Source organism: Juglans regia, chromosome 3 (assembly GCF_001411555.2).
Source record: "Juglans regia cultivar Chandler chromosome 3, Walnut 2.0, whole genome shotgun sequence".
Taxonomy (NCBI): Eukaryota; Viridiplantae; Streptophyta; class Magnoliopsida; order Fagales; family Juglandaceae; genus Juglans; species Juglans regia.
The window spans coordinates 30,896,878-30,921,425 of record NC_049903.1 but is presented as its reverse complement, the minus strand read 5'-3'; the positions used below and the strand labels follow the sequence as shown (position 1 = coordinate 30,921,425).

Below are 24,548 nucleotides of genomic sequence, written 5' to 3'. Positions count from 1 at the left end.
AAAATTAATATTTTCATGTGAATTTCATACTCACTTTTTTCAAGAGAAATGCACAACACATATTTTATAACTATAAATATCATTTCTGTAATATAACTCAATCATATTAAATTAAAAAATAACCCAAAAGAAAAATAAAGTAGCCAAAAGAAATTTACATTTTATTTGTACTTTTTATTTTTCTAATTTTTAGTAAGTACTTTTATCAACGTTTTTACATAGATGGTATATTGTAGTTTTTTGGTAATTTAGAAGAGGTTAATTGACCGAGTTAATAATTTGAGAGGGTAATTGCAAATCAAAGGATAGTTTGAGAGAATTTTATGTACTTTTTATTTATTTATTATGCAGTTTTGCTTTATACCACATATTCTTTTTTTACTCACATTTTATTATGTCCATTTAAAACTATTAATCAATTCTTGTTTTTTTTAAAAAAATATATATATTTAGAAGTCTCATTTTTAATACACCTAACACATTGCTGATGTGGAAAATTTTTAAAATCAATTATTTTAAAAAATTATTGATGTTTTGATTTTTATTTTTGAAAAATTCTACTTATCATCCCTATGTCACACACAAACACGCGATTTTTCATTTTTGTCCTTCTGTGAAAACACATATATATTGATGTATAAATATGTGTATTTAAATAGAAAGATAAAAATAAAAAATCACATTAATATATGATGTGGAAATAATAAATAAGCATTTTTCTTTATTTTTAATTTATAAATAGTGTACTCACACACAATTTATAGCAAAACTTTTAAAGGAATAATTGAAGAACATATGGAATTATGGCTGTGCAAAAATTTGAAAATCCAACTCTGCTTCTGATTTTGCACCGACACTGCTCCAACTACGATAAGTCAGAGTTAGAGTCGGAGTTGGAGTCGGAGTCGGAGGTGGCAATGTACCGACTCCGATATTGTACATATTTTATAAAAATATAATTATTTTTTATATATTAATCATATATATTTTATATAACTATAACTTATATTGTTAATTAAATTCAATAATATACTAACACGAGTAAATTATTATAAAATAATATGCTCATAATATAATATAAATTGAATAAATTGACTAATAATAATTTAGTAAATATAAACACTATACTATTAATTATTACTACTATCTAACACTAATGAATAATAACAACTAAAGTATAAACATTAATGTATAATAACATTTAATACTAATATATTATTTATAAATACAAATATATAAATTTATAATAACATGGAATACTAATATGTAATAATTAAAATATAATAACATGTATTAATAATATATAATAATTAATGTATAATAACAAGTAATACTAATGTATAAATATTAACATATAATAACATATAATACTAATATATAATAACGTTAATTTGCATGATGATTTATTTTTTTAATTTTGATTATATTTTAATAAAATTGAAATTAAAAAAATTTTAAAAAAAAATTGAAATCTAGAAATCTAAATCTGATTAGTAAGAGCTTATGAATGTCAAATTAAAATTTTAAATAAATTAAAAAATAAAAGTCTAAATCTCACTCCGCTCCAACAAACTGAGATCGGATCGGAAGCTAGTGATAGTCAGAGATCGGATTTCCGACAAAATCGGTGCTCGGGCCCAGGTAAAATATGGATAGCGAAACTTTATCCTGACGGAGCCGGGTATAACGAAGGATATTCTCTCTCCTTCGTTTATCTGTTGAAAAAAAAAAAGATGAATAATTGAGCAAGAGGTAACGAATTAGATCCAGTACAAGTCTACAACCGAACCAGATACTTCGTCTTCCACATTTGGGTACGCTTCTTTTTGGAATTGGGATTCGATCTTCAATCAAAGAAATGCCGGTGAGAGTAGTGGAGGCTGCCGCACCTTCTCAAGTTTCAGGTATTTGGCCGTCCTTCCGATTTGCATTAGAATGATGTTCAGTGCCAGAGTTAGCGCTTCGCCTTTTTTCTTTTCATCTCGTTTCCTTACTGAAAATTTAGTTTCAAAGGATAGCCATACAATAATGGATTACTTTCACGGTGGAATTTTTTCACGATTCTGGAAACCGTCATTCATGTTGTTCCGTGTTTTTGCTCTCTACTTGTTTGGCCTTGTAAAAGATTTTGGTTTTTTGGGTAGTTCTAATTCATATGTATATGTTTACTTGTGAAGGTGCAAATTCTGGACAGACATTGCCGCCAGCATGCACGCTTTTGAGTGTTGGACAGGTTAATCTTCGTGTGTTTTTTTCCTAGGTTCCTTTATTGACCGTGCCACGTATATGGCTGGATATGATTAGTTGGGTAATAGAAATCGAGCCTATTAGTCTCACGAGGTTATGTAGTTTAACACAACAGTTTAGCCTTTTATGTCATTGCAAGATGATCACATCACTTTATGGTTTGAAGGGAGGCGTGAGGATTTTGGTCATTTGAAGTGATAATAAAGATGGCAATAAATACTTTAGCATCTACTAAAGTAAACCTACAAACTAACATGGCTTAACGTGGTACGTTAAATTGTAAAACTAATTTTATTATAAAGTAAATCTAACGTATCATATGAAACCATGTAAATTTGTGAAATTTCTTTATGGCTGTAGCACTTTTCAAAAGATGCATAATGTATTCAATATTCAAATCATATTAGGAAGCTTGTCCTTTCTGCATTAGCTTGTGAAGTTTGGGTCATCCTCACCTGAGCCTTACCGTGTAAATTTGTCACAGGCCTTCTCTGGTACTCAGAATGTATCTAGTCTACAGAAAGATGAAGCGTGGAGAGTTAATGTACGAATACAGGGATGTGACCTCGAACATGGATATCTATGTGGCACCATGGAAGCTCTTAATGTTCCTATGGCAGACACACCGGTAAGGATTTTCTGTTTTCCATTTAATCATCAGAAATTGCTAATTTCTTTTCTTTGTTCTGAGTTGTTTTATGTATAGAACACAAATCTCTAAGCTCTCAATGTTCCTATGAACGAATGAAGCGGCTACTTGTTTTTCTAGAACTTCTATGTGCTGGCCTTATTTCCCAAAGAGTAGTGCTACATATACTTACAATTTTTACTTACACTTTTACTTATAAGACTCATTTTATTAGTTTTGTTTTTAAATTCAAATTTTAAATGTTAAATTTCATAATTTCCAACATATCAATAACTAACATGTGGAGAAGTAAGATTTTTGTAAGTTTTTCTTAAGTACAAATATCATTTTTCTTTCCCAAATGGTCTAACATGATGCTGTTATGAAGCACTTGATCAAGAGGTCTATCTCCACTGGCGCTTCCAGTGTTATCATTGTTGCATGAGACTGTAATACTTGCTTGCATAGTTGTATTTTGTTTTTTCCCATATCCACTAGTTCATTGATTTTCATACACAGTTCATTGTCTCTGATTACAGCAGCCATAAATTTATTCATTGTCTCTGATTAATGTAGCCATAAATTTAAGCGGCCCAAGTTTTCATATTACTGTTTCATAGCCTATTCTATTAGTAAGATTATTCAGGATGCTTTGCGGTGCATTTGGAGAGAATTGAATGATAGGCATTTGAGGATCTCAAGTGGACATTGGGGGAGCTGAGTTTCGAGTAATGCTAGATACAAGCCCCAAAGGTACAAGTATTGTACAAGCCTTTTGTAAAAATGTGGACCCCATCAAGAAAGTGAGTTTTTCACATTTTTCCATGGTGGGATCCACTTTTTTATAAAGGGCTTGTGAGGTTTGTGCATTTGGGGCTTGTATATATCATTTCTCTTTATGTCCCTAAATAAATTCTTTGATAATTTAATAAAAAAGAGGATATGATTCTTTTGTTCCATAAAATATAATGCAAGGCTAATTTTTCGTTTAGTATATATATCCTCAGTATCATGCTTGGTACGCAACTTGGATTTCATTCAAAAAGCTGCTAAGGTTTCATGACCACATTTTCATATCATTTATGATTACGTCAGGTAGTGACCTTCTGGGAAGGTGAGATTGTTGATACAAAGAATTATACTTTCTTCACTGGAAAATGGGAAGCAACGTATGTTCCTTTCTTATTCCATTTATTTTATCATGGAGACTTTGAAAAACCGTGATGATCGACAAAGCAATCCATTCTCATTTGAATGATCTCTTGCTACAGGCCAGAGGATGATATAAGACACTGGACCAAGTTTCCATCCTTTTCTCCCCTTGTGGTAAAGAGTTGGAACCTTTTCTTTCACATGTGCACTATTTGCTGTCTTAACTAACTCTGTTCTTTTCAGAGTCAAGTTAAGGTTGATGGTGGCAAATCTTTGGACCTGAGTAACTATCCCTATATATTTATGGTAACCAATCCTCAATTGTTTTAGCCATTTGGTGAAAGAACTCACTATATGTGAATCAATAACATGCCAATTTCTTTTATCTGTGGCACAGAGATGGAAAGAGCAGTACTTTGTGAATGTTGGGACAGACTGTGGGTTAACTATAGCTGGGTTTTACTATGTTTGTTTCTCTTGTAGTGATGGTTCCATCAGTGGCTTCTATTATGATCCTAATAGCAGGTATTTTTTCCCATCCTGTTCCCAAAATCTGGTATGCAGAATTTTCTCCTTCCAATGGAAATGTGCATATGCTCATATGCTAATTTCTATTTTTGTTCTTCTTCATTTCTGTTACCTACTCCTAACCAGTAACCCCCTCCCCCTCTTCCCAAAAAAGAAGTCACTGATGAATAGAATATACTTGAAACAACCTGCAGCCCATTTCAGAAGCTTGAGTTAAAATCAACCAATGAGGGAAGATCAGGTTTCAGTTTTTCATCGTACGAGTTGCAATAAATGGACGAACAAGCATTTGATTTTTAGGTTATCACTGTATTGAACTACTCTTGGTCAGGTGAATTGCTTGATTTACATCTTGGAAAAACTAGGGAGATTATGCAAGAAGCTCAGTGAAAGTTGTTCTAGCCATGTGATGTATATCTTGTAAAGATTGACAAGTGATATGCATCTCTTTGTATGTGTTAGGTGCTAGTCAAGAACTACGTTGAAGGAATACTTATTGTCTGTGAATTCAAGTTAAAACATGCAAGTCCAGCCAAAAGTTTTGCTAGTTCTTTAAATTTTGAGGATCATTGCAGCTATGTATGGCCAGCAAACAATTGTCAATCTATCTAATTCTTGTCAGCACTCACCATCAGTCATCCTAATTATATAGATTGCTTCATGAATCATGATCCTTGATCTCCATAATAACCGGTGGGGCTCTGCCAGCGACTGTAAGTTGCGGCGGATATTGTTTAGAACCTTAGGTGCCCCACTGCAGATATTGGTGCTGTGGGTGACTGGTGGCGATGGTGGGGTAAGTTTGCTGCGCGCAGTGCTTTGATTCAATGCTTAACTGATTTCTGTCATTACTCTTTTATCTATGAAAAAAATTTATACAAAGTTTATTCAATACTTATTGTCGCAAAATTATACAAAAGCAAAATACTCCTCCCAGGTTTTGGGAAGTGGGAGAGTATTATTTGACTAATAAATAGATCGATCTCAGCTGAAAATATACATAGCCATTGCAGCCAGAACCATTTGTACGGTAAACACTGTTTTTTTAAACATTTCTTTAGAAAAAGAAAATTTAGTATTTTTGGTTGTAAAAATATAGTTGCATAAATATTACCATTCTTCTTATTCTAAGGCTCCTTGGTCGCTCGTAAATTGTCGACCTGTTTTTAGAGTAGTCTTGGGAGTGATCTCGTGGATGCTGGACAACAATCCAAGATAGCATTATTTCAACTATCTTTGGTTTTGCAGTTGGTGAGATATTTTGTTAAAAATTGAATAAAATATTATTATAATATTATTTTTAATATTATTTTTATTTTAGAATTTTAAAAAAAAAATTGAATTATTTATTATATTTTATGTGAAAATTTTAAAAAATTATAATGATTATATGAGATATGATGAGATAATTTAATTTTATGTAATCTAATCTAATCACTTTTTGAACAATGAGTTAGCAATTATTTTATTTTCTTTTTCTTATGACATTAAACATGGTATCCATAAAATTAAATAGAAAAAATGAAAAAAATAAAAAGATCTTTCGCCAGTACAAGACTGGCCAAATTGAACTCGCAGTTATGAGGGGCTCATGATCATGAGGTGAATATGATCGGAACGTGACCCCACGCCCAACTGGAAAAGCGACCATAACAACGAAATAGGGCCCACCCACTATAAAAAACAATCTGCCTCATTCTGTGTAAAACACTCGAAACAAGACCCAAACCCACGTACAGTTAGTTGCTCCTTAACCCAATATTGAAGGAAAGAGCATGCTGTTCATTTATTTCATGCAACCCACACAGTCATCCTCGTGCTCTCTCACTCAATTGCTTTGCTGGGATCAAAATAAAACTCCCCCACTGTAGCATTTACCCCATTTCATGAGGGTCGTGTCCCTCTTTTTATTTCACGATCTGCCTTTAACTACCCCCACTCACTTGTATGCATGCACACCTTCCCAGCTCCCCCCTCCACCTCCCTAGCATACTAACCCAGATATTTATATGATTATCATTGTCAGAACCTTTACAATTTCATTGACAATATATAGTACGTTCGTTTTCCCTACCCATTGAACTTCTGCAGTTATTTGGGTAATCGTTATGGAAATTAACTTGCTTTGTGATGAGGAGACGTGGCTATGCAGCCCTGTTACACCCGTTCGTCATCATGCAACCAAGCTTTGCAGTTTCGAGAACTACTCATGTGGTGGTTCGTTTTTTACGACCAAGGAAGACTCTGAGCAGGCCCTTGCAATATACCTTGAGAAGGAGATCAGTTTCATACCCGCAGCTAATTATGTTGAGCATCTCCGCTCGAAAAACTTGACAACTGCTAGGTTTAGAGCTACTCAATGGCTTTTCAGGGTCAGTTTCTCGTAGTGTACACCACTTTCGCTTGTTAGTTTCTGTCCTTTCCTCTGTGCTAATGGACATATATAAGGGCAAGATAGGAAAATGCCTGCCTTAGGATTAAATCTCGATAACAACTATAACAAAATCTTTAAGATATATATACTCATCAATCTCTCTATGCTCGTTTGTTTGTTTGTTTCCAGACCAGAAGTCGCTTGAATCTCTCTTTCGAAACTGCTTTCCTTGCTGTGAATTACCTTGATCGAGTCCTATCTATGAATCAATGCAATGTAAAGAATTTTGAATACATATAGTTCTCTTATTGATCAAAATTATATACGGATTCAGTACTAACTCTTAACATAACTTTTAAGGGATGGAAAGAAGATTGGATGGTTGAGTTGTTGTCGGTTGCGTGCTTTTCTGTTGCCTCCAAGTTCAGTGAAACCTGCACTCCAACCTTGCATGAAATTCAGGTGACTGTTGTTATTAAAGCTAAAATTATTAATATCCTTCTATTATTTGGATTTGTAATTGATCAGCACTTGGTGTTCATATAGAAGATGGAGGATTTGGGGCATTCATTTCAGTCAAGCACAATCCAGGGAATGGAATTGGCGCTGTTAGAGGCCCTTGGATGGTGCCTTGGCTCTACTACGGCTTATTCGTGCACAGAACTGTTGTTGTGGAGTATTGACTCCTTGAAACCTCAGCTTCATGAGGAGTGTATTACCCAAGTCACTAAGTTCCTTGTTGCAGCTGTTTCAGGTATCCTCATTATCATCATGATATTGTGCAGCTTTTAAAGCTTACATACTTTCTATATACAAAGAACAGGGACAGGAAAGTTATCAATGTGATAATTACTAAACTTCTCTTCTCCTAGCTCTTGCCACTCTAAAAGTTTAGTTGATGGTATCTATTTATGCAGACAATTGGTAGCATTGCTAGGCCCAATCTTTTTGATCTGTTTCCACTAATTATTGAAACATAACCCTCCAGATTCAAGATTTCTGGAGTTTAGGCCGAGTGTTGTTGCAGCGTCTGCTCTTTGCTGCAGCCTAGACGAGTTACTTCCATCAAAATCGGATGCTCACCTTTCCTCCATTACAAGACTCCTTAATCAAGCTCAAAAGGTAAAATTCTGAATGAAAATATCCTCCCTCCACTTTCTCAATGCGATGCAAGTATGTTTTGTTGACAGGGCCGGTTCTTAATTTACTAGGATGATTTGGTCAAGTGCCATAGGGTCATGGAAGCTCAGAAGTATGGTCCTCTGCACAACTTAATACATTATTATGACTGCCCTCCAAGCCCCACAACAGTATTGCAGAAGCAGCCCATTGACATATATGAGTGCCATGTCGATTTCTGTTTCTTGAAGACGGGTACTGCTGGTCCAAACAGCTAGCATTTATCACGAATCAAGTACGAAGAAAAGAAAGAGAGAAGAAACAGTTGGTAAAAACTGTTCTTTAAAAAAACGAGAAATATTTTAGTTATAAAAGAATTATATAAAAATAAATTTATAAATTGACGTGGTTTGATGCTATGCGTCATATTATAAAATTATTTTTTATTATAAAATAAAAAATTTAACGAATCACATAAAATCACGTCAGTTTATAGATTTACTTTTATATAAAGTTCTTGTATCTATGTGAGATACATGCACCACTTCCAATATTCAAGTTCCCTTTTAGTGCATGACGAGAATTTGCAAACTCATTTGTTACCCTTTGTGAAAAAAATATCGAATTCTCTATATTCCAAACATTTATTAGATAATTAGTACATGGGTAGTGCTGTTGCTGCTGTGCGCCAATACAAATTTGTAATTTTTTTTAATTATTTTTTAAAATATTTTTTTTAACATTCTTAACTCTTAAGAAAAAATTAAAAAAAATATATACAACTTCACTAATAGTCATTTCTTTAATTATTAAGTAAAAAAATTAAAATACAAGAGAGGTAACTTTGAGCGGTAATATTAATGAGAGAACTAAGTAGCATTTTTCTTAGTGCATATATGTGGTTCTTTCATTCTATTATATAGTGTAATAACATGTGGTATATATTCTCATTCTATACATACATATACTAATTTTAGGCCTCGTTTGGTCCAAACATTTAATTGCGCTGCGATAAGATATGAATACCACTTCATTCATATTCAAAAATGCTTAATAATTTCTTCTATATCCCCCGTGACGAGTGGTTTATTCGATCAAAAGTTATTGGCTAAAAAACTAAAACAGAAAATCAATTTATAAACCCCGTAAAATAAGATTGGGTTCGTTTTAGGGAAGCGGAGCCCAACAGGAGTCCAGCTAGCCAGCAAAGACCTTAAGGCATGCACAGCTTTTAACTTTACTTTTGGGTTGAAAAAGAACTGAGCAAAAATGATGTGGACTGAATACGACGACCCAGTTCCGTCTATCCTGCGAGACACGAAATGCAAGAACATTCGAATGTCCACGCCCACTGCAGGGACCCAACAGCAGATTTGTGCACAGTACAGAGCAAGATGAATGTGTCTTAGTACCCACCAGGAAATAAATAAAATAAAAACAGAAACGCTTTTGACCGGCACTTGCTGGTTTCCACCCCATTAACAGCAACCAATAAAAAGGTGCTATCTCAGCATTACATAAGATGACAACATGAGGTTCACTACATGTGATTTTTACTAAAATGAAATATCCTATAAAAAAAAATTTCCCTTCCTTCTGCCTCTCAGACTCGACGAGTTGGTTTGCTGCTAGCAATGACAACCACCACCCATTGCCGGCAAGATGAGACCCAACCCCTTTCCCACACTCCCACCATCCCCATCAGAAACTCAAAAGCCTCCAATCCTCTGCAATGATTTCACCACCACCCATGGCATTTCTATTTATTGGGCTAAGAAATCCTTGATTGGAGCTCTATCCAGAGCTCTCTCCTTTGGCATCCTCTTCTCATCATCACCATACTCTATTGCATTTCTCTGTTTCCAGAAGTCCCATCGCCACCACACCAGACATGTCGGGGCCTAATCCTTTCCGGGGAGCCTTTTGGGTCATATCATGGGCTTGGGCTATAACACGGCCCGATCATCTAGTTGATCCAAGAACTAACCCAATCCAAGCATATTCTAGCTAGAGCCAGAGGAACAATCACGCGAGAATTTTGGGATGAAAGAGCTATCAGCTCATTTAAAGATAAGCTAAGCCCCAATATCACGAAGGCTTGAATTTCAGATAACGGGTGAGACAATTATCGCGTATTAACAAGAAGAGTCGTGAGTTTTATTTATATCATCCATGTATGATTATGAACCCATCTGAATGAATTACTAGAGAAATCTCATTACCTTTACTGACTTAGACATTGAAGTGTTCCCCTGAACCCTCAAGTTCTTTCCTCTTTGGTTGCATGTGATTGTGTGTGAGAAGCTGTGAAACACGTCATTAACAGTTGGCACTATCTGTGGGATCCATTTGTCCTACAACCAACATGTTTTTCACATGACCACCATTACTCAATCTCAAGCAACCAGAGACCAGGAAGTGACGTTGCAAGATATGGAAGGAAGGCTCGTAAAGATGGAAGAAGTAGTGAAGAAACTTACTATTGAGGTGGAGTCGCTACAGAAAGAGAACGAGGCCCTTAGAGCAAAGAATAGGCCATCAGGGGAGGACATGACACCTAGCCAAGCCAATAGGGTTGAGATGGAGGCACATAGCGCTGGGGTAGCAAGCCTTCTCAGGAAAATGAGGAAACGAAAAAGATGCATCATGACTTGCGCAGCCTAATGGTTAAGTATGAGGAGATGACCAAGAAAATATGAACATCTTCCTTGCCTGATCAGCTGCTGACCAGCACCAATCTGCCATACAACACAGAATTAATGGTTATATTGTTGCCACCGAAGTTCAAAGCCCCATCGATAGATATGTATGACGGATCTAAAGACCCAATGGAGCATTTGGAAACCTTCAAAGCTCACATGACGCTCCATGGGTTCCTCGGAAAGATTGCATGTAGGGCTTTCCCCTTGACTTTGAAGGGAATGGCCCGAGGATGGTTCGAGGCATTGCAACTGGGGTCCATAGACAACTTCGAAGAACTGGGCAGACAATTATTAACCCAGTTTATAGCTAGTTGAAGGCAAATGAGGCTGGGAGCATACCTATTGGCTGTAAAGCAAAGGGAATAGGAGAGCTTGAAAGTGTATCTGGCATGGTTCAATAAGGAGAGAATGACAGCTAACGACCAAGATGAAAAGATCATGTTGGCTGCTCTGCTTGGGGCATTTGGCCGAGGAGTCCTTTCATGGCTAAGTTGGGGAGGAAGACCCCCTCCACTTTACGAGACTTTATGGACAAGGCAGACGATTTCGTCAACATCGAAGATACGCTAATCGCCTTAACTGCTAGATTTGAGCGAAATGAGGAGCATGTGCCAAAGGGGGGGGGGGTCAGAAAAGAGATCGAGAAGGAAGACAAAAGGCGAGGAGAGGCTAACACGAAGGAAGGCAAGACACTAACATAGGGCGACATAGCGGCAATCATGTACACTATTCTAGTGTGCATAATCAAGATAAGGTAAAAGAGACCAGGCATGGCAAGGATCATGGGCGACAGGCCCAGAAGTATTGCACATACCACAATGCAAGCGAGCATAGAACTGAAGATTGCCACATACTAAAACAAAAGATTGAAGACATGAGGGGCAATGGCGAGCTAGAGCTTATTGTTGCTTGAAACGCTACTCCACCATTGCGTTAGGGCGATAAGAAACAAGAGCGGGAGCCCCAACGAAGCGAGAGCCCAAGAAGAAGGGGATCACCAAAAAGAGTAAGGAGATCGCAAGAACTACGAGATTGGTAGGACACGGATCGAAGACATCCACCACTAAGAGAGATATGAATGATTGCCGGAGGATATGCAGGAGGTGGCCCAACTTCCTCCGGGAGGAAGGCGTATGCTAGGTGGGCAAGGTACGAGAAAATATACAACGTAAAATGACCTGTCAAGCAACCTCGAATACAAGTCTCTCCCACAATTTCTTTTGACGATGATGATTGTCGAGGAGTAGTTTACCCGCATGATGACGCATTGATAGTGACAATGTTGGTAGCAAATTATACCACCCGAAGGATATTGATAGATAATGGGAGTTCAGCAAATGTCCTATTCTGAGACACCTTCACAAGAATGGGAATCAAGGTAGACCAGCTACGCCCAACGCTGACTATGTTGAAAGGGTTCACCGGGGAAGCAGTGCAACCCATGGGATCTATCATGCTACCAATGTTAGTACGGAAAAACCCCCACCTCACCACCACCATGACAAAATTCTTCGTGGTGAGGACACGATCAATGTATAATGCCATCATCGGTCGACCCATGTTGAATGATTTAAGGGCAATCACTTTTACCTATCATCTAAAAATGAAATTTCCCACGAAGGCGGGGATTGGTGAAGTGCGCGGCGAGCAGGTACTTGCTCGAGAATTCTACGTTCAGGAGCTCAGGCAAGGGGAGAGAGATGTGAAAGTAGTCGAACCGCGAGAAAGTGTTGTCGCGGTCCTCCCACCACCACCACCAGAAATATTTATGATTGAGGCAGAAACAAGAGATGAAGACACCTTAAGACAAGGAGAAGCAGACGAACCCTTGGAGCTTGTCAACTTTGATCTAGCCCAAGCAGAGAATTATGTAAAGATCGGAACCAAAATAACGAGAGAGGAAAGGCAGCAACTGACACAACTCCTTCTCAAGCACAAAGTTGTCTTCACATGGAGTTATAAGGACATGCCAAGAATTGGCGAGAATGTTATAGAGCACAAGTGAATGTTAGCCAAGATGCACGACCAATCAAATAGAAGAAAATAAATTTTAGCTCTGAGAAGTACAAGGCGATTGCAGAGGAGGTAGATTGGCTGTTAGCAGTCGGGTTCATCAGAGAAATTCAATACCCTGAGTGGTTGTCAAACGTAGTGTCGGGGTGAAAAAGTCCAACGGGAAGTAGGGAATGTGCGTGGACTTTAAGGACCTTAACAAGGCTTGCCCAAAGGATAGCTTTCCTCTTCCATGAATAAACTTGATAGTCGATGCCACAGCGGGGCATAAAATATTGAGCTTCATGGATGCCTATTCAGGGTATAACCAAATCAGGATGAGTCAAGCCGACAAAGAAAAGATAGCTTTCAAAACTGATTAGGGATTTTACTGTTACAAGGTTATACCTTTTGGCTTGAAGAATATTGCGAAAGCAACGTACTAGAGATTGGTCAACAAGATGTTCAAACATCAGATTGGCCAAAGCATGAAGGTTTACGTGGATGACCTATTGGTGAAAAGTATGGAGTTCAAACAGCATGTGGAGGACCTAAGGGAAGCCTTCAGTGTCTTACGTCAGTACAAGATGAAGCTTAATCCAACTAAGTGCGCATTCGGGCAAATTTATGGGGTATCATGGAGTCGAAGAGCGGCATCAAAGCAAATCTCGAGAAATTACGGGTGATCATTGAGATGAAGTCACCCACGAATTTGATGAGGTCCAAAAGTTGGTAGGGAGGATAGTGGTCCTCAACAAATTCGTATCTCGATCGACAGATAAGTGCCTCCCTTTTGTTCCAAGTGCTGAAGAAGGCCCAAGGCTAGGACTCCTTATGTGAGAAGGCGTTCGCACAATTGAAGGAATATTTGACACACCCAGCAATGGGAACCTTTGTTGCTGTATTTGGCCATTACCCCAGATGTTGTATCGGCCGCATTAGTAAGGGATGAAGGGAAAGTGCAAAGACCTGTATACTATGTAAACAGAGCTTTAAGAGGAGCCGAGACGAAATACCTGAAGATAGAACTGATTTTTTTCGCTATTGTAATAGCTGCGCACGACTGCACCCCTATTTTCAAGCCCACCCGGTAAGAGTTGTTACCTCGTCGCCTTTACAGAAGGTGCTGCAAAGGCCTAACACCTTGGGTCGACTGGTTAAATGGTCCATCAAATTGAACGAATATGACATCAGTTATGTTCCCAAAACTATTGTCAATGGACAAGTCCTAGTCGACTTTGTAGCAAAATTTACGAATTTCCAAGAGGAAGTGCCCAAGGCTCCCGAACAGATCATCTTGTCGAGCAGGGGCGGCGTAGGCGTCCACATGGTGATAGGCAACGAGGTTGAGTCGAATCATGCAATATGGTTGAACTTCAAAGTGACAAACAACGAAAACGAATATGAAGCAGTGCTCACGGGGTTGGACATAGCAGAGACTTCAGGTGGGGAAGAGGTTGAGATAAGAGTAAACTCACAAGTTTTGGTTGGCCAGATCACAAGGGAGTATTTGGCGAAAGAACAAAAGCTAATAAAGTACCTCCATCAGGTTCAGGACGAGTGCAGTCGCCTTCGATATTTTCGAATCGAAAGGATTCCTTGAGGAGACAATTGGAAAGTCAATCAGTTGGCACGAGCAGTCTCGACAAAGCAGGAAGAAAATTTGTTGTGGGAGGTCAGCCTTTGGGCTATTGACACACTGGCCATATGGAAGAAGGCCTTGGAGGTTGGAAGGGTGGGCAGATAATATAATCAAGTACCTGGAAACCGAAACTCTTTCCACCTCTCGGGAGGAAGCAATGAAAATCAGAAGCAGGACGGCTCAGTTCACCATGATAGATGGGACATAATATATACGAGGTTTTTCGACCCCATTGTTAAGGTGCATTTCGAAGGAGGAAGCCGAATATGTAATGAGGGAGGTGCATGAAGGAATATGTGAAAGTCACTCAGGAGGAAGTTCACTCGTCGCGAAGATCATGAGAGTAGGATACTACTGTCCAAATGCTCTAAGAGACATAAAGGAATCCGTAAAAAGATGCATCTGATGCCAGCTACACGCACCAGTCTCGAATATCCCTCCCAAAGAACTGAGGTCGATAACCTCCTTTTGGCCATTCGCCCAATGGGGCATAGACCTAGTCGGTCCTATGCCACCAAGGAAATGAGGGACCAAGTTCATCATTATCATCGTAGACTACTTTCTCAAGTGGCAAAAGTTGAAGCAATAGCAATGGTGACCGCCTAAAGCATAATGAAGTTCTTATGGAAAGCTATCATATGCAGATTTGGGGTGCCACAAAGCATCATCTCCGACAACGGAAAACGATTTGACTCTGAACACTATCGCAACTGGTGCGCAGAACTCGGGATCAAAATCAAATATTCATCTCCGGGACACCACAAGTGAATAGGCAGGTAAGCGACCAACAAAACTATTGTTGGGATACTGAAGAAGAAGGTAGGCGAGAAGAAAGGAATGTGGGCGGATGAGCTCCCTGAAATTTTATGGGCATATAGGACAACACCAAAAACCTCAACGGGCGAAACACCCTTCACCTTGGAGTACAGGAGTGAAGCAATGATACCGGTGGAGGTAGGGTATCCAAGCCACAGGAAGAAAGGCTTTGACGTTGGCACGAATGACGAAAAGCTAGAAGAGAATTTAGACCTACTAAAGGAAGTGAGGGAAAACGCTGAAACAAGAATGGCAACCTGCAAAAGGAAGATGGAGCAGTACTTCAACAAGAGGGTGAGACCAATGTCCTTCAAGATAGGCGACCTAGTCCTAAAGGAGACTGGGGTAGCTACAACAAAAGAGGGAAAGGTAGGGCCACGATGGGAAGGGTCATATGTCGAGGTAGCCAGTTATCATCCTAGAGCTTATCGCCTCAAAGACACTATGGGGCATGAATTGCCCCACCCTTGGAACGTCGAGCATTTAAAAAGATATTACATTTAAACTTATGATGTATTAATTTCAACACAATAAGTTCATTAGTTTGATTAGATAACGCCTTGTTTTCTCTGATTGCTTTATTTTATCTCATTGCCTTAGTAGTTGCTTGGTCAACACTTTTCTTGCTAAGGTTACGCGATCGAGGGACTCTCCCGCTACATTTTTCGCCAAGGTTACACGGCCGATGAACTCTCCCGTTACACCTCTCGCCAGAGTTACGTGGCCGAGGCACTTTTTCCTCACACTCTTTTCGCCAAGATTAACCGAAGGAAAAACTCAAAAAAAAAATAAATAAAAAGAAAGAGAGAAGAGAGCCAATCACCACGAAACCAAAAGCAGAGTGCAACATCAAAACAACAAAGCACATTGTTAATATCAAAACCGTTCTTCAGAACATAAACATTTTTTAGTCCAACATATACAAAATATTCACTAAATGTAAAAAGTTAAAACTTTTAGGAGTGGCAAGGAGAGGGAAAGGCGTCTGACATGGTGTATCTCCCAAAGGAATCAAAGACATGGTAAGTAGTAGAACTAGCTCGTATTGACTTCTAGTCTAATGTGCAAAGATCTGCCTTAGGATGATTAAGCAAGAACTCTCACAACTATTTAGTCCCAAGCTTGAACCCAAGACCTCAGGCTCAGCCTTGAATGGTGTAGGCGGCATTGAGTTGAGGAAGAATGCGAGCAAACTCACCTTAGGAACTAGCTAACTCAATGTTCAGTTCAGTCACCCTCGATTCCAACCCAAATAGCTATTTTTATGGAACTTCAAGATTTGGTTCAGTTGTAGGTAATTGCGATCATGTTCCTTAAGCTCTTTCTTCGCCGCTACCAAATCTTGTTCTGCCTTGGCTTTCTCGCCTCAAGTACACTTAGTTAGGTATTTGCTTCTCGACATCCTTCTTCGGAGTTCAGCAGGCAAGCAACATAATCAGCTTTCACTTTCTCAAGTTCCTCAATCTTTTTCTCCATCTGATTAAGGCGAGCGACCATGTTATCCCATTCAGCTTTGTTGGCTTCTGCTTCAAGTCGGTACTGGCTGGTTTCTTCTAAACAGCTCGCCACCTCTGATATAAGCTAGTCAACATGACCGTGGAAGGAAGCAACCTCATCCTCATATCTACGAGAGTAGGATTCAGCTTGGGATAATTCTGCAGCTATCATTTCCTTCTCAGTTCGTGCGACGACAATAGCACCAGGAGCAATGTCGATAAAAGATCGCATGTATTGGTTCTCTTCCTCAAGCTCCAAGCAGTCCTCAACCAATGAAGCCGCCAATCGGCCAACTCCCTAAGAACCCAACCAAGTCAAAAGTAGGATATTAAGGAAAATAAGATCTTCAAAATAAAGAACTTACCAGTGAAAGGATGTTGCGAAGGTTGCGAACAATGGAATGAAAAGCCTCTTCTCGTTGTGAATGTGAAGCCCGAGAAGAACCAACTAGGCGAGAAGAAGAACCACCTGAGCGAGAACCCGACAAGTTCTGAACATCAAGAACCCTAAAAGACAAGCTAGCAACACCTTCCGGGGTAGTAGTGTCCTAGATAGGCATAGTTGGAGCCATGGAAGGATTAGAGGAGACTAGACGTGAAGCCCAAGAAGAACCAACTAAGCGAGAAGAAGAAACACCTGAGCGAGAACCCGACAAGTTTTGAACATCAAGAACCCTGAAAGACACGCCAATAACACCTTCCGGGGTAGTAGTGTCCTAGACAGGCATAGTTGGAGCCATGGAAGGATCAGAGGAGATTAGAGGTGGAGTACTTGTATTCAATTGAGTAGACGTTCCTACTGTCTGATCAAGTGGGATCACTTTGTCATCCTCCCAAGCAACTGATTCTCGAGATGGACCAGTGAGAGGGTTATCCATCGGAAAGGTCAAAGAGGGTTCACCGCCCCCGACAGGAGAGATACTAAAGGGCGAGGAAGATGTCGACACCTTACTTCCATTGGCGGGGGATAGGCTTAGAAAGACAAAGGGCATCTCGGGGGTGATCTCGCCCGAGATCGTTTAGGCAATCAGCGAGCTAGATACGACCCCAGCTGACTATCCCTCAACATCTTCAACTCGCAAAGGCTCCCTAAAGCCATCTAAAGAATGAGGAAAACTTCTTATAATGGGCACATTTAGGAAGTTTAGGTTCAATATCACGATGACATCGCCTTCATCCAAATGAAGGTCATCTTCTGAGGCTACTAATTGTGTGTTGACAGCAGCACACATCATAAACAAAATACATACTCCTATCCTTGAAAATAAAACACCTTTCAAAATACTCTTCCATAAAGCTCCTAATCTTTCTCATCTAAAAGTATTCGGATGTCTTTGCTTTGCATCAACACTTTTAAATCACAGACATAAATTTGATTCAAGAGCTTCAAAATGCTTGTTCTTAAGTTAACCCCCTGATATCAAAGGATATAAATTGCTAGATCTAAACACAAGTAGAATATTCATTTAAAAAAAATGTAATATTCTATGAAAGCAATTTTCCTTTTAAAGCTCTCTCATCTAATTATGAAGCTAATTCTTTTTTATTTCCACCATCTACTTTTGCTTTAGAATTTTCTTTCCATTTTTCTGAAAATCTTTAAAATCCATCTTCCAGTGAATCAAATCCACAAATTGAACAAATGACAAACACTAAAACACAGATTGAACCAAATGTTCAAAATGCTATGCCTGAACCAAACACTTCTTCCATTGAACCAATCTTAAATATTGAACCATTTGGTGATCAACATTCTCAAAATGTTGATCATTCTTAGCAGCTTAGATGGTCATCAAGAATTAAATAAACACCTATATACTTGCAGGATTATTTTTGTGGTTCTGTCCAACATATTACAAATACAAACTCTTCAACTCCTCATGCTGATTGTCCTCATAACAAATGTATTCTCTATCCCATCTCTGACTTTCTATCTGCAAGTAGATTGTCTTCATCTCATAGAGCCTTTTTAGCATCAATTCCAGCCTCTCAAGAACCCAAAACCTTTAAACAAGCTGTCCAAATACCTGAATGGCAAGTTGCTATGCAAAATGAAATAAATGCCTTAAGAGTTAAATAAGACTTGAGAACTTGTTACTCTCCCTAAACACAAACAGATCATAGGCTGCAAGTGGGTATTTCAAATTAAATATAGAGTAGATGGAACTATAGAGAGACACAATGCTAGTTTGGTAGCTAAAGGCTACATTCAACAAGAGGGATTGGATTTTTTTTACACTTTTTCTCCAGTAGAAAATGTTGCTTCCATACAGTTGATCCTAGCCATAGCTACCATTAGAAATTGGCAAATTCACCAACTAGATATAAATAATGCATTTTTACATGATGACTTACATGAGGAAGTTTATATGGAATTACCTCCTGGTATGGCTGAAAAGGGAGAAAACAAAGTTTGCAAACTTCTTAAGAGTCTATGGCTTAAAACAAAGCAAGTCGACAATGGTTTGAAAAACTGTCAAAGGCCTTGCTTCAATACGATTTTGTCCAAGGCAATTCAGATTCTTCTTTGTTCATCAAGAGGTCTGAATCATCTTTCATAGCTATACTGGTTTATGTAGATGATGTTCTATTGGCTAGTGCTAGTTTGATAGAAATTCAATTGCTCAAGGATTTTTTACATGACAAGTTCACAATTAAAGACTCAGGAGAACTCAAATATTTCCTCAGATTGGAAGTAGCAACATCCAAGAATGGAATCTCAATATGTCAAAGGAAATATGCTCTTGATATACTTCAAGATACTGGGGTACTTGCAACCAAGCTTGCTACATTTCCAATAGAATCCAACCTAAAGCCCACTAGAACAGATTCTGCCTTGTATGATGATCCATCAGCTTACAGAAGAATGATTGGAAGATTGCTATACTTAACCATCACCAGACCTAACCTTGCCTATTCAGTTCAGGTTTTAAGTTAATTCCTTGCCAAGCCAGCAATTAGTCATTATCAAGCAGCCACCCGAGTTCTTAGATATCTGAAGGCAACACCAAGACAATGATTGTTTTTTCCCTCATCATCAGAATTGCAATTGAAGGCCTTTTCAGATAATGACTGGGCATGGTGCATTGACACTTGAAAAAGTGTAACAAGGTTTGCTATTTTCCTAGGCAACTCACTGGTTTCATGAAAAAGTAAGAAGCAAGCCACAATAAGTAGGTCATCTGCAGAAGCAAAGTACAAGGCCATTGCATCACAGCATGTGAAATCCAATGGCTTTTTTATGCCTTACAAGACTTAGACATTAATCACCAGCAGCCAACTATGCTTTATACAGACAGCAAAGTAGCCTTATCAATAGCAACAAACCCGGTTCAACATGAGAGGACAAAACACATAGAAATAGACTGTCATCTCATCAGTGAAAAACTACAGCAAAAAGTCATCAAGTTATTTCACATTCCTTCAAAATTGCAGCTGGCATATATTCTAACCAAACCCCTTGGTTCTCTCCCATTTCACCATATTTTACGTTAGATGAACATCATTAATATACATGTTCATCTTGAGAGGGGGGGGGGGAGGGGTTAGGACATAGCATCCATGATTGAACAAATGGAATTGAAGTCTAAAGCAGCACGTGTTAAAATGAAAGAAGAAGAGAGTTAGCTAGTTAGTCAGTCAATTTATTTTCTTCTGGTACTTGTATATAAATACAGAGCCCTCTTTTGTAATTAATTCATTCAATCAATTTCATAAAAGCATTTTTCTCAGTTTCCAAGTCTCTCTGCTCCATCTCGAGTTCCATTTTCAAGCTTGATCATGTCTTCATCTGAAACTTAACACAAAGATCAATCTAAGGCTCATTCATCGGTCAATCAGCTTAAGTTACACCAGACCAACTTTGCTATATGCAGTCAGAAGGCATTGCAACTGCCTGGATTATGTCTCTGCACATATTAATAGACGGATACATAATGCAGACATGAGACATCTGTCTCGCATGGACCGGAGGTAGAGTGTATGTGGGTTAGGAACGAGTTTCACACTTCTTTGAGGTATCAAGAACAGGTACTGTGAACTCATGCTGCAGAACCTGGAAAAAAGGGAAACTAAAGGGCTCTGCAGGTTCGAGCATCTATAACTGGCACTTTGGAAGAAGACTCCGATATTTCTAGCGCCTCAGCCAGTGACAGCCTACTGTTCCTCCATGCAGCCTCAGCCCAAGTCTTCATTTTTTCTCCTTCAGCCTTTCTGTTCTGTTGGACACACAGTGCTTCTGCATACCCACCTACATAATCAACAAACGATATCAATGCAGAATCCTACTAAGAGTCGTCATAGTAAAGCAAACCACAACAAATAGAGCACGTTGTTGATATTCTACTTAAAGTTGGAAAGTAGAGGTTAATTACAACTCTTAATGTTCATATTTGATACCCCATGCCATACAGTATGCATTACAAAAAAGCATCATTCACAGCAACCATTACCTCTTGCAAGGGCCACAATATCACTTCTATCTACCTTTGCTTCTCGATCTACCAAAAAGGGGCAACATGTGACATAGAAGACCAAAACAAACAATCATTCAATCGAATATGACTAAAGACAAGTGAATGAGTTGTTAACTATACCATCAGTCTCCAACTGTGGAACTTTCAGCAACTCTATTGCCTTTCTGTATAGTCCCTAACAAAGTCATTTAAAACATTCAAGTAAGAAAACATTCCCATAAACAAACTCCAACACATTAAAGAGAATTAATGCATTGACAAAGTAATGTGCTGGAGAATCTCATGCATATGAATGGTATTGAGTGGACCCTAGGTAAACTACTCTCAGTAATTGATTGTCTCAGCAAAATCATATTTCCTATTCATAATGACACCAACAACTTGTTACAACAATGTGAGCATACATCTTGCAACCCTAATAGAATAACCTATCTGAATTGACTGTTCGTTCAATCAACTGCAGAGAGAAATGAGTTGGTAATGCGATGAAGACAAACAATTATCCTTGACCCTTCACTTCCAGAATTCATTCATGCATGGCTTCACAATATCCGGTTCTTAAGAGCCCAAGAGAAAATAATAAATATTTTTTTTTATTGGTAAACAAAATTTTATTGATCATAAGAATAGGCAAAAAAAGCCCAAGTATACTAGACATATACAAGAACGTTGCCTATGCACACTAGTTTAAAAGATCGAACAATAAATGTTAAAAATTGGAAGTTGTCCATAATAACTAAATCAGGTCTTGTACAAGTACTAACCTCTTGAATCAAAAGGGAACTTGAACGTTCCTGCATTGCCTTACGCCTAAACATAAGAGCTATGCAGGTTAAGACAGCCCCAACCTTAGGATGGTGAGAGCCTGTACCACACAAACAAAAGCATAGCACATACTAAGATATCATTGCAGAGACAGGTGCAGATAAAAATTGCAGAGACAATTTGTATATCACTAAATTAAATGAGGGCACTTGAGAGAAGCTCCTTGCCGATGGCCTGTGCATCCCAGGGATTAGTCGGGACTTTGTTCTCGGACACCCGATGACAATAAAAAATTAATAAATGAGGAAAGTACATAAAAAAACAAATGAGGAAAGTCAAACTAAGATACCAAAGTGGTCCTCTGCCGTAGACAATGCCCTTGTCAATATCTCTTCTGCGTTGCCAAAGTTTCTAAATATTAAAAAACAAAAAAGTTAGATTCATGTTGCAAGAATATCATACCAAGAAAGGGAATCTTGAACCTACCCCATGTGTGCCTCAAGCTGTCCTAAAGCACATGTGGCTGCCAACAATACTTCCGCAGATGACATATTACAAGCTGCTAAGGCATTTAAGTCACAAAAATCTTTGTTCTCAGCTACCCCTTGAATAACTTTTTGGTAAATCTCTTTTGCCAAGGAAAGATTCTGAGTGGCATGCAAGAATTCTCCATATGATAGAACAACACTACCTATAAACCAAAGCATCAATGCACTGCACTATAATATCTTCCACAGTGACTAATAACATGAACCTCACCGGTACTTCCTTCATTTTCCTCACGTCCTTGCAAAAATGTCTCTGCTGCATTGAATTCGAAGCATACAGTACTTTCGGTAAGCTGTTACAATGACCCAGACAAAGGAACCAGGGCTTTGAGATACCTAATTGCAGGTCACCACGGACAAGCTCAACCAGCCCTTTAGCTGCTTTGGCACGGACACTTAAGACCAAGGGGTTTCCACCACCAGCTTTGGGTACATCTTTCTCAACCAGTTCTAAGCAATTATCTGCGATCACTGTTGAAGTATCATCCTATATAGCGCGAACCAACTCCAGATAAATTTCAAAATTCAAGAATAGCAAATTGAAAATAAATAAATATATGAAAAAATAATAGAAAACACCGTAGTGGATGCTTGTTGAGACTGACCTGCCCCAACTCTAGATGAAGCCCAACAAGAGCTTCCATTGCAGCAACTGTATCAAGGACCCGAACAGAAGTTCTGGTCAATACCCTTTTAGCCATTTGAATCCAGTTTCACAAATTCAATGAGAATGCAAGAAATTAGACTTAAAAAACGCAAATGTTTACCTTTAACGCCCAAAGAAGAGTGCTTTAAATCTTGGATTCTCTGAAGTTTTTCGATCGCCTCGCCAAAATCCCCTCTAAAATCCACCAAACTCAAACTTATTACAAATTTCTGAAACTAAAAATTTCACAGAAAAATAGAAGGAAAAGGGAAACCTTTCAGATAATAAGGTAGACATAGCCAGAAAAACCAATCCCCTTGAATTTTCAGCATCTGGGACCTCACTTGACTGAGTGGAAAGACACTGTTCCAGTATCAGTAAACCTTGTGCGTAGGATTCATCTGAAAAATTGCGCACAAAGAAAATCATATCATAAATTAAAAATTCAAATAAATATCTGAGTTTTTTCACGGATAAAATGATTAAGGAAGAACCTGATTTTTGGGACCTGGCATGAGAGATAGCGTAGTTGATCATCTGAAGAGCAACTGGATTCGCATCCGCGCCGTTGATTCCATCGTGGAGTAATCTGAACGGCGGTGGTAATGAAAAAGAGAGACGTCCGGTTGTGCGGGAAGTTGGCAAAGAGGCGACGGAGGTAGCCGCTCTACAGAGTTTAACTGCGACGCAAATCATCGCTGCAAAAGCAAAACCCTGAAGCTGAACTGCTGAAGCGTATGGAACTGTTGGCAAGGGGTTTCCGCCGGAGGGGTAAAATCGGATTAGTCCGTTTTATTTGGTATCTTGAATCTCTTCGACGCGCCTTGTCCCACGTCTTGCAAAGGCATGGTCGCCACGTATTACTCTTACTGAAAAGAACATAGAAATCCCGAGTAGAGGCGAACAACGTTACTAATGAGAGACAAAAGACAGAAATACTGAGAGAAAAATTCTGTCACTATTTATTAATATTTTATAAAAAATATTTTTATAAATATAAAATATGAAAATAAATAATAACTAATATAGAATTTCTTGACTGATAAATAGATATTTTTTATGCGATATTTATTTTATAATAAAAATAATTTTATAATTTAACTAACTACATCAAATATGTTAATTTAAACATAGATTCTATTTAGTTTAGAATATAAAGTAAAACAATAAAATCATGAAAACCACCAATAAATGAGAAAAGCATATAAATAAAGATAAAAATACGGAATTTCAGTGTAAACTTAGTAATTCACTGTTATGAGTCGATAAGTGTACATCGAATTCGCTGTCCAAAAGAAAAACTGATCTCAAAGACAAGCTGATATGTGAACTTGATGTCTCAAAACTATGTCGTTCTATATCCAGTTAGTTAGTTAGTTAGTTACCTTGAAAGTTTGAGAAAATGGGTGGAGTCGAAA

General features: G+C 38.3%; 3 protein-coding genes across 5 annotated transcripts; 2 read left to right on the top strand and 1 right to left on the bottom strand.

Moving 5' to 3' along the window:
* Positions 1 to 1,556: 1,556 nt before the first annotated feature.
* Positions 1,557 to 5,133, top strand: LOC108979941 (glucose-induced degradation protein 4 homolog). Its single transcript, XM_018950743.2, has 8 exons — positions 1,557 to 1,904; positions 2,178 to 2,233; positions 2,732 to 2,875; positions 3,971 to 4,044; positions 4,147 to 4,201; positions 4,271 to 4,333; positions 4,425 to 4,552; positions 4,750 to 5,133. Exons 1-8 carry the CDS (start codon positions 1,859 to 1,861, stop codon positions 4,826 to 4,828), a joined length of 645 nt encoding a protein of 214 aa, XP_018806288.1. The 5' UTR covers positions 1,557 to 1,858; the 3' UTR covers positions 4,829 to 5,133.
* Positions 5,134 to 6,624: 1,491 nt separating this feature from the next.
* Positions 6,625 to 8,394, top strand: LOC108979940 (putative cyclin-D7-1). Of its 2 annotated transcripts, none has more exons than XM_018950742.2 (6): positions 6,625 to 6,927; positions 7,119 to 7,205; positions 7,290 to 7,391; positions 7,479 to 7,683; positions 7,918 to 8,051; positions 8,141 to 8,394. In XM_018950742.2, exons 1-6 carry the CDS (start codon positions 6,664 to 6,666, stop codon positions 8,324 to 8,326), a joined length of 978 nt encoding a protein of 325 aa, XP_018806287.1. In that variant the 5' UTR covers positions 6,625 to 6,663; the 3' UTR covers positions 8,327 to 8,394. The 2 variants fall into 2 exon arrangements, with proteins under 2 accessions (XP_018806287.1, XP_018806286.1); XM_018950741.2 differs by having other exon boundaries at positions 7,476 to 7,683.
* Positions 8,395 to 20,275: 11,881 nt separating this feature from the next.
* LOC108979939 lies at positions 20,276 to 23,935 on the bottom strand. 2 transcript variants are annotated; one of them, XM_018950737.2, is made up of 12 exons: positions 23,625 to 23,869; positions 23,405 to 23,531; positions 23,252 to 23,325; positions 23,090 to 23,136; positions 22,821 to 22,971; positions 22,696 to 22,740; positions 22,423 to 22,627; positions 22,286 to 22,347; positions 21,936 to 22,036; positions 21,292 to 21,346; positions 21,148 to 21,195; positions 20,276 to 20,945 (listed from the first exon to the last, which is right to left on the bottom strand). In XM_018950737.2, exons 1-12 carry the CDS (start codon positions 23,824 to 23,826, stop codon positions 20,767 to 20,769), a joined length of 1,296 nt encoding a protein of 431 aa, XP_018806282.1. In that variant the 5' UTR covers positions 23,827 to 23,869; the 3' UTR covers positions 20,276 to 20,766. The 2 variants fall into 2 exon arrangements, with proteins under 2 accessions (XP_018806282.1, XP_018806285.1); XM_018950740.2 differs by having other exon boundaries at positions 20,340 to 20,945; positions 22,696 to 22,737; positions 23,625 to 23,935.
* Between the last annotated feature and the right edge of the window lie 613 nt (positions 23,936 to 24,548).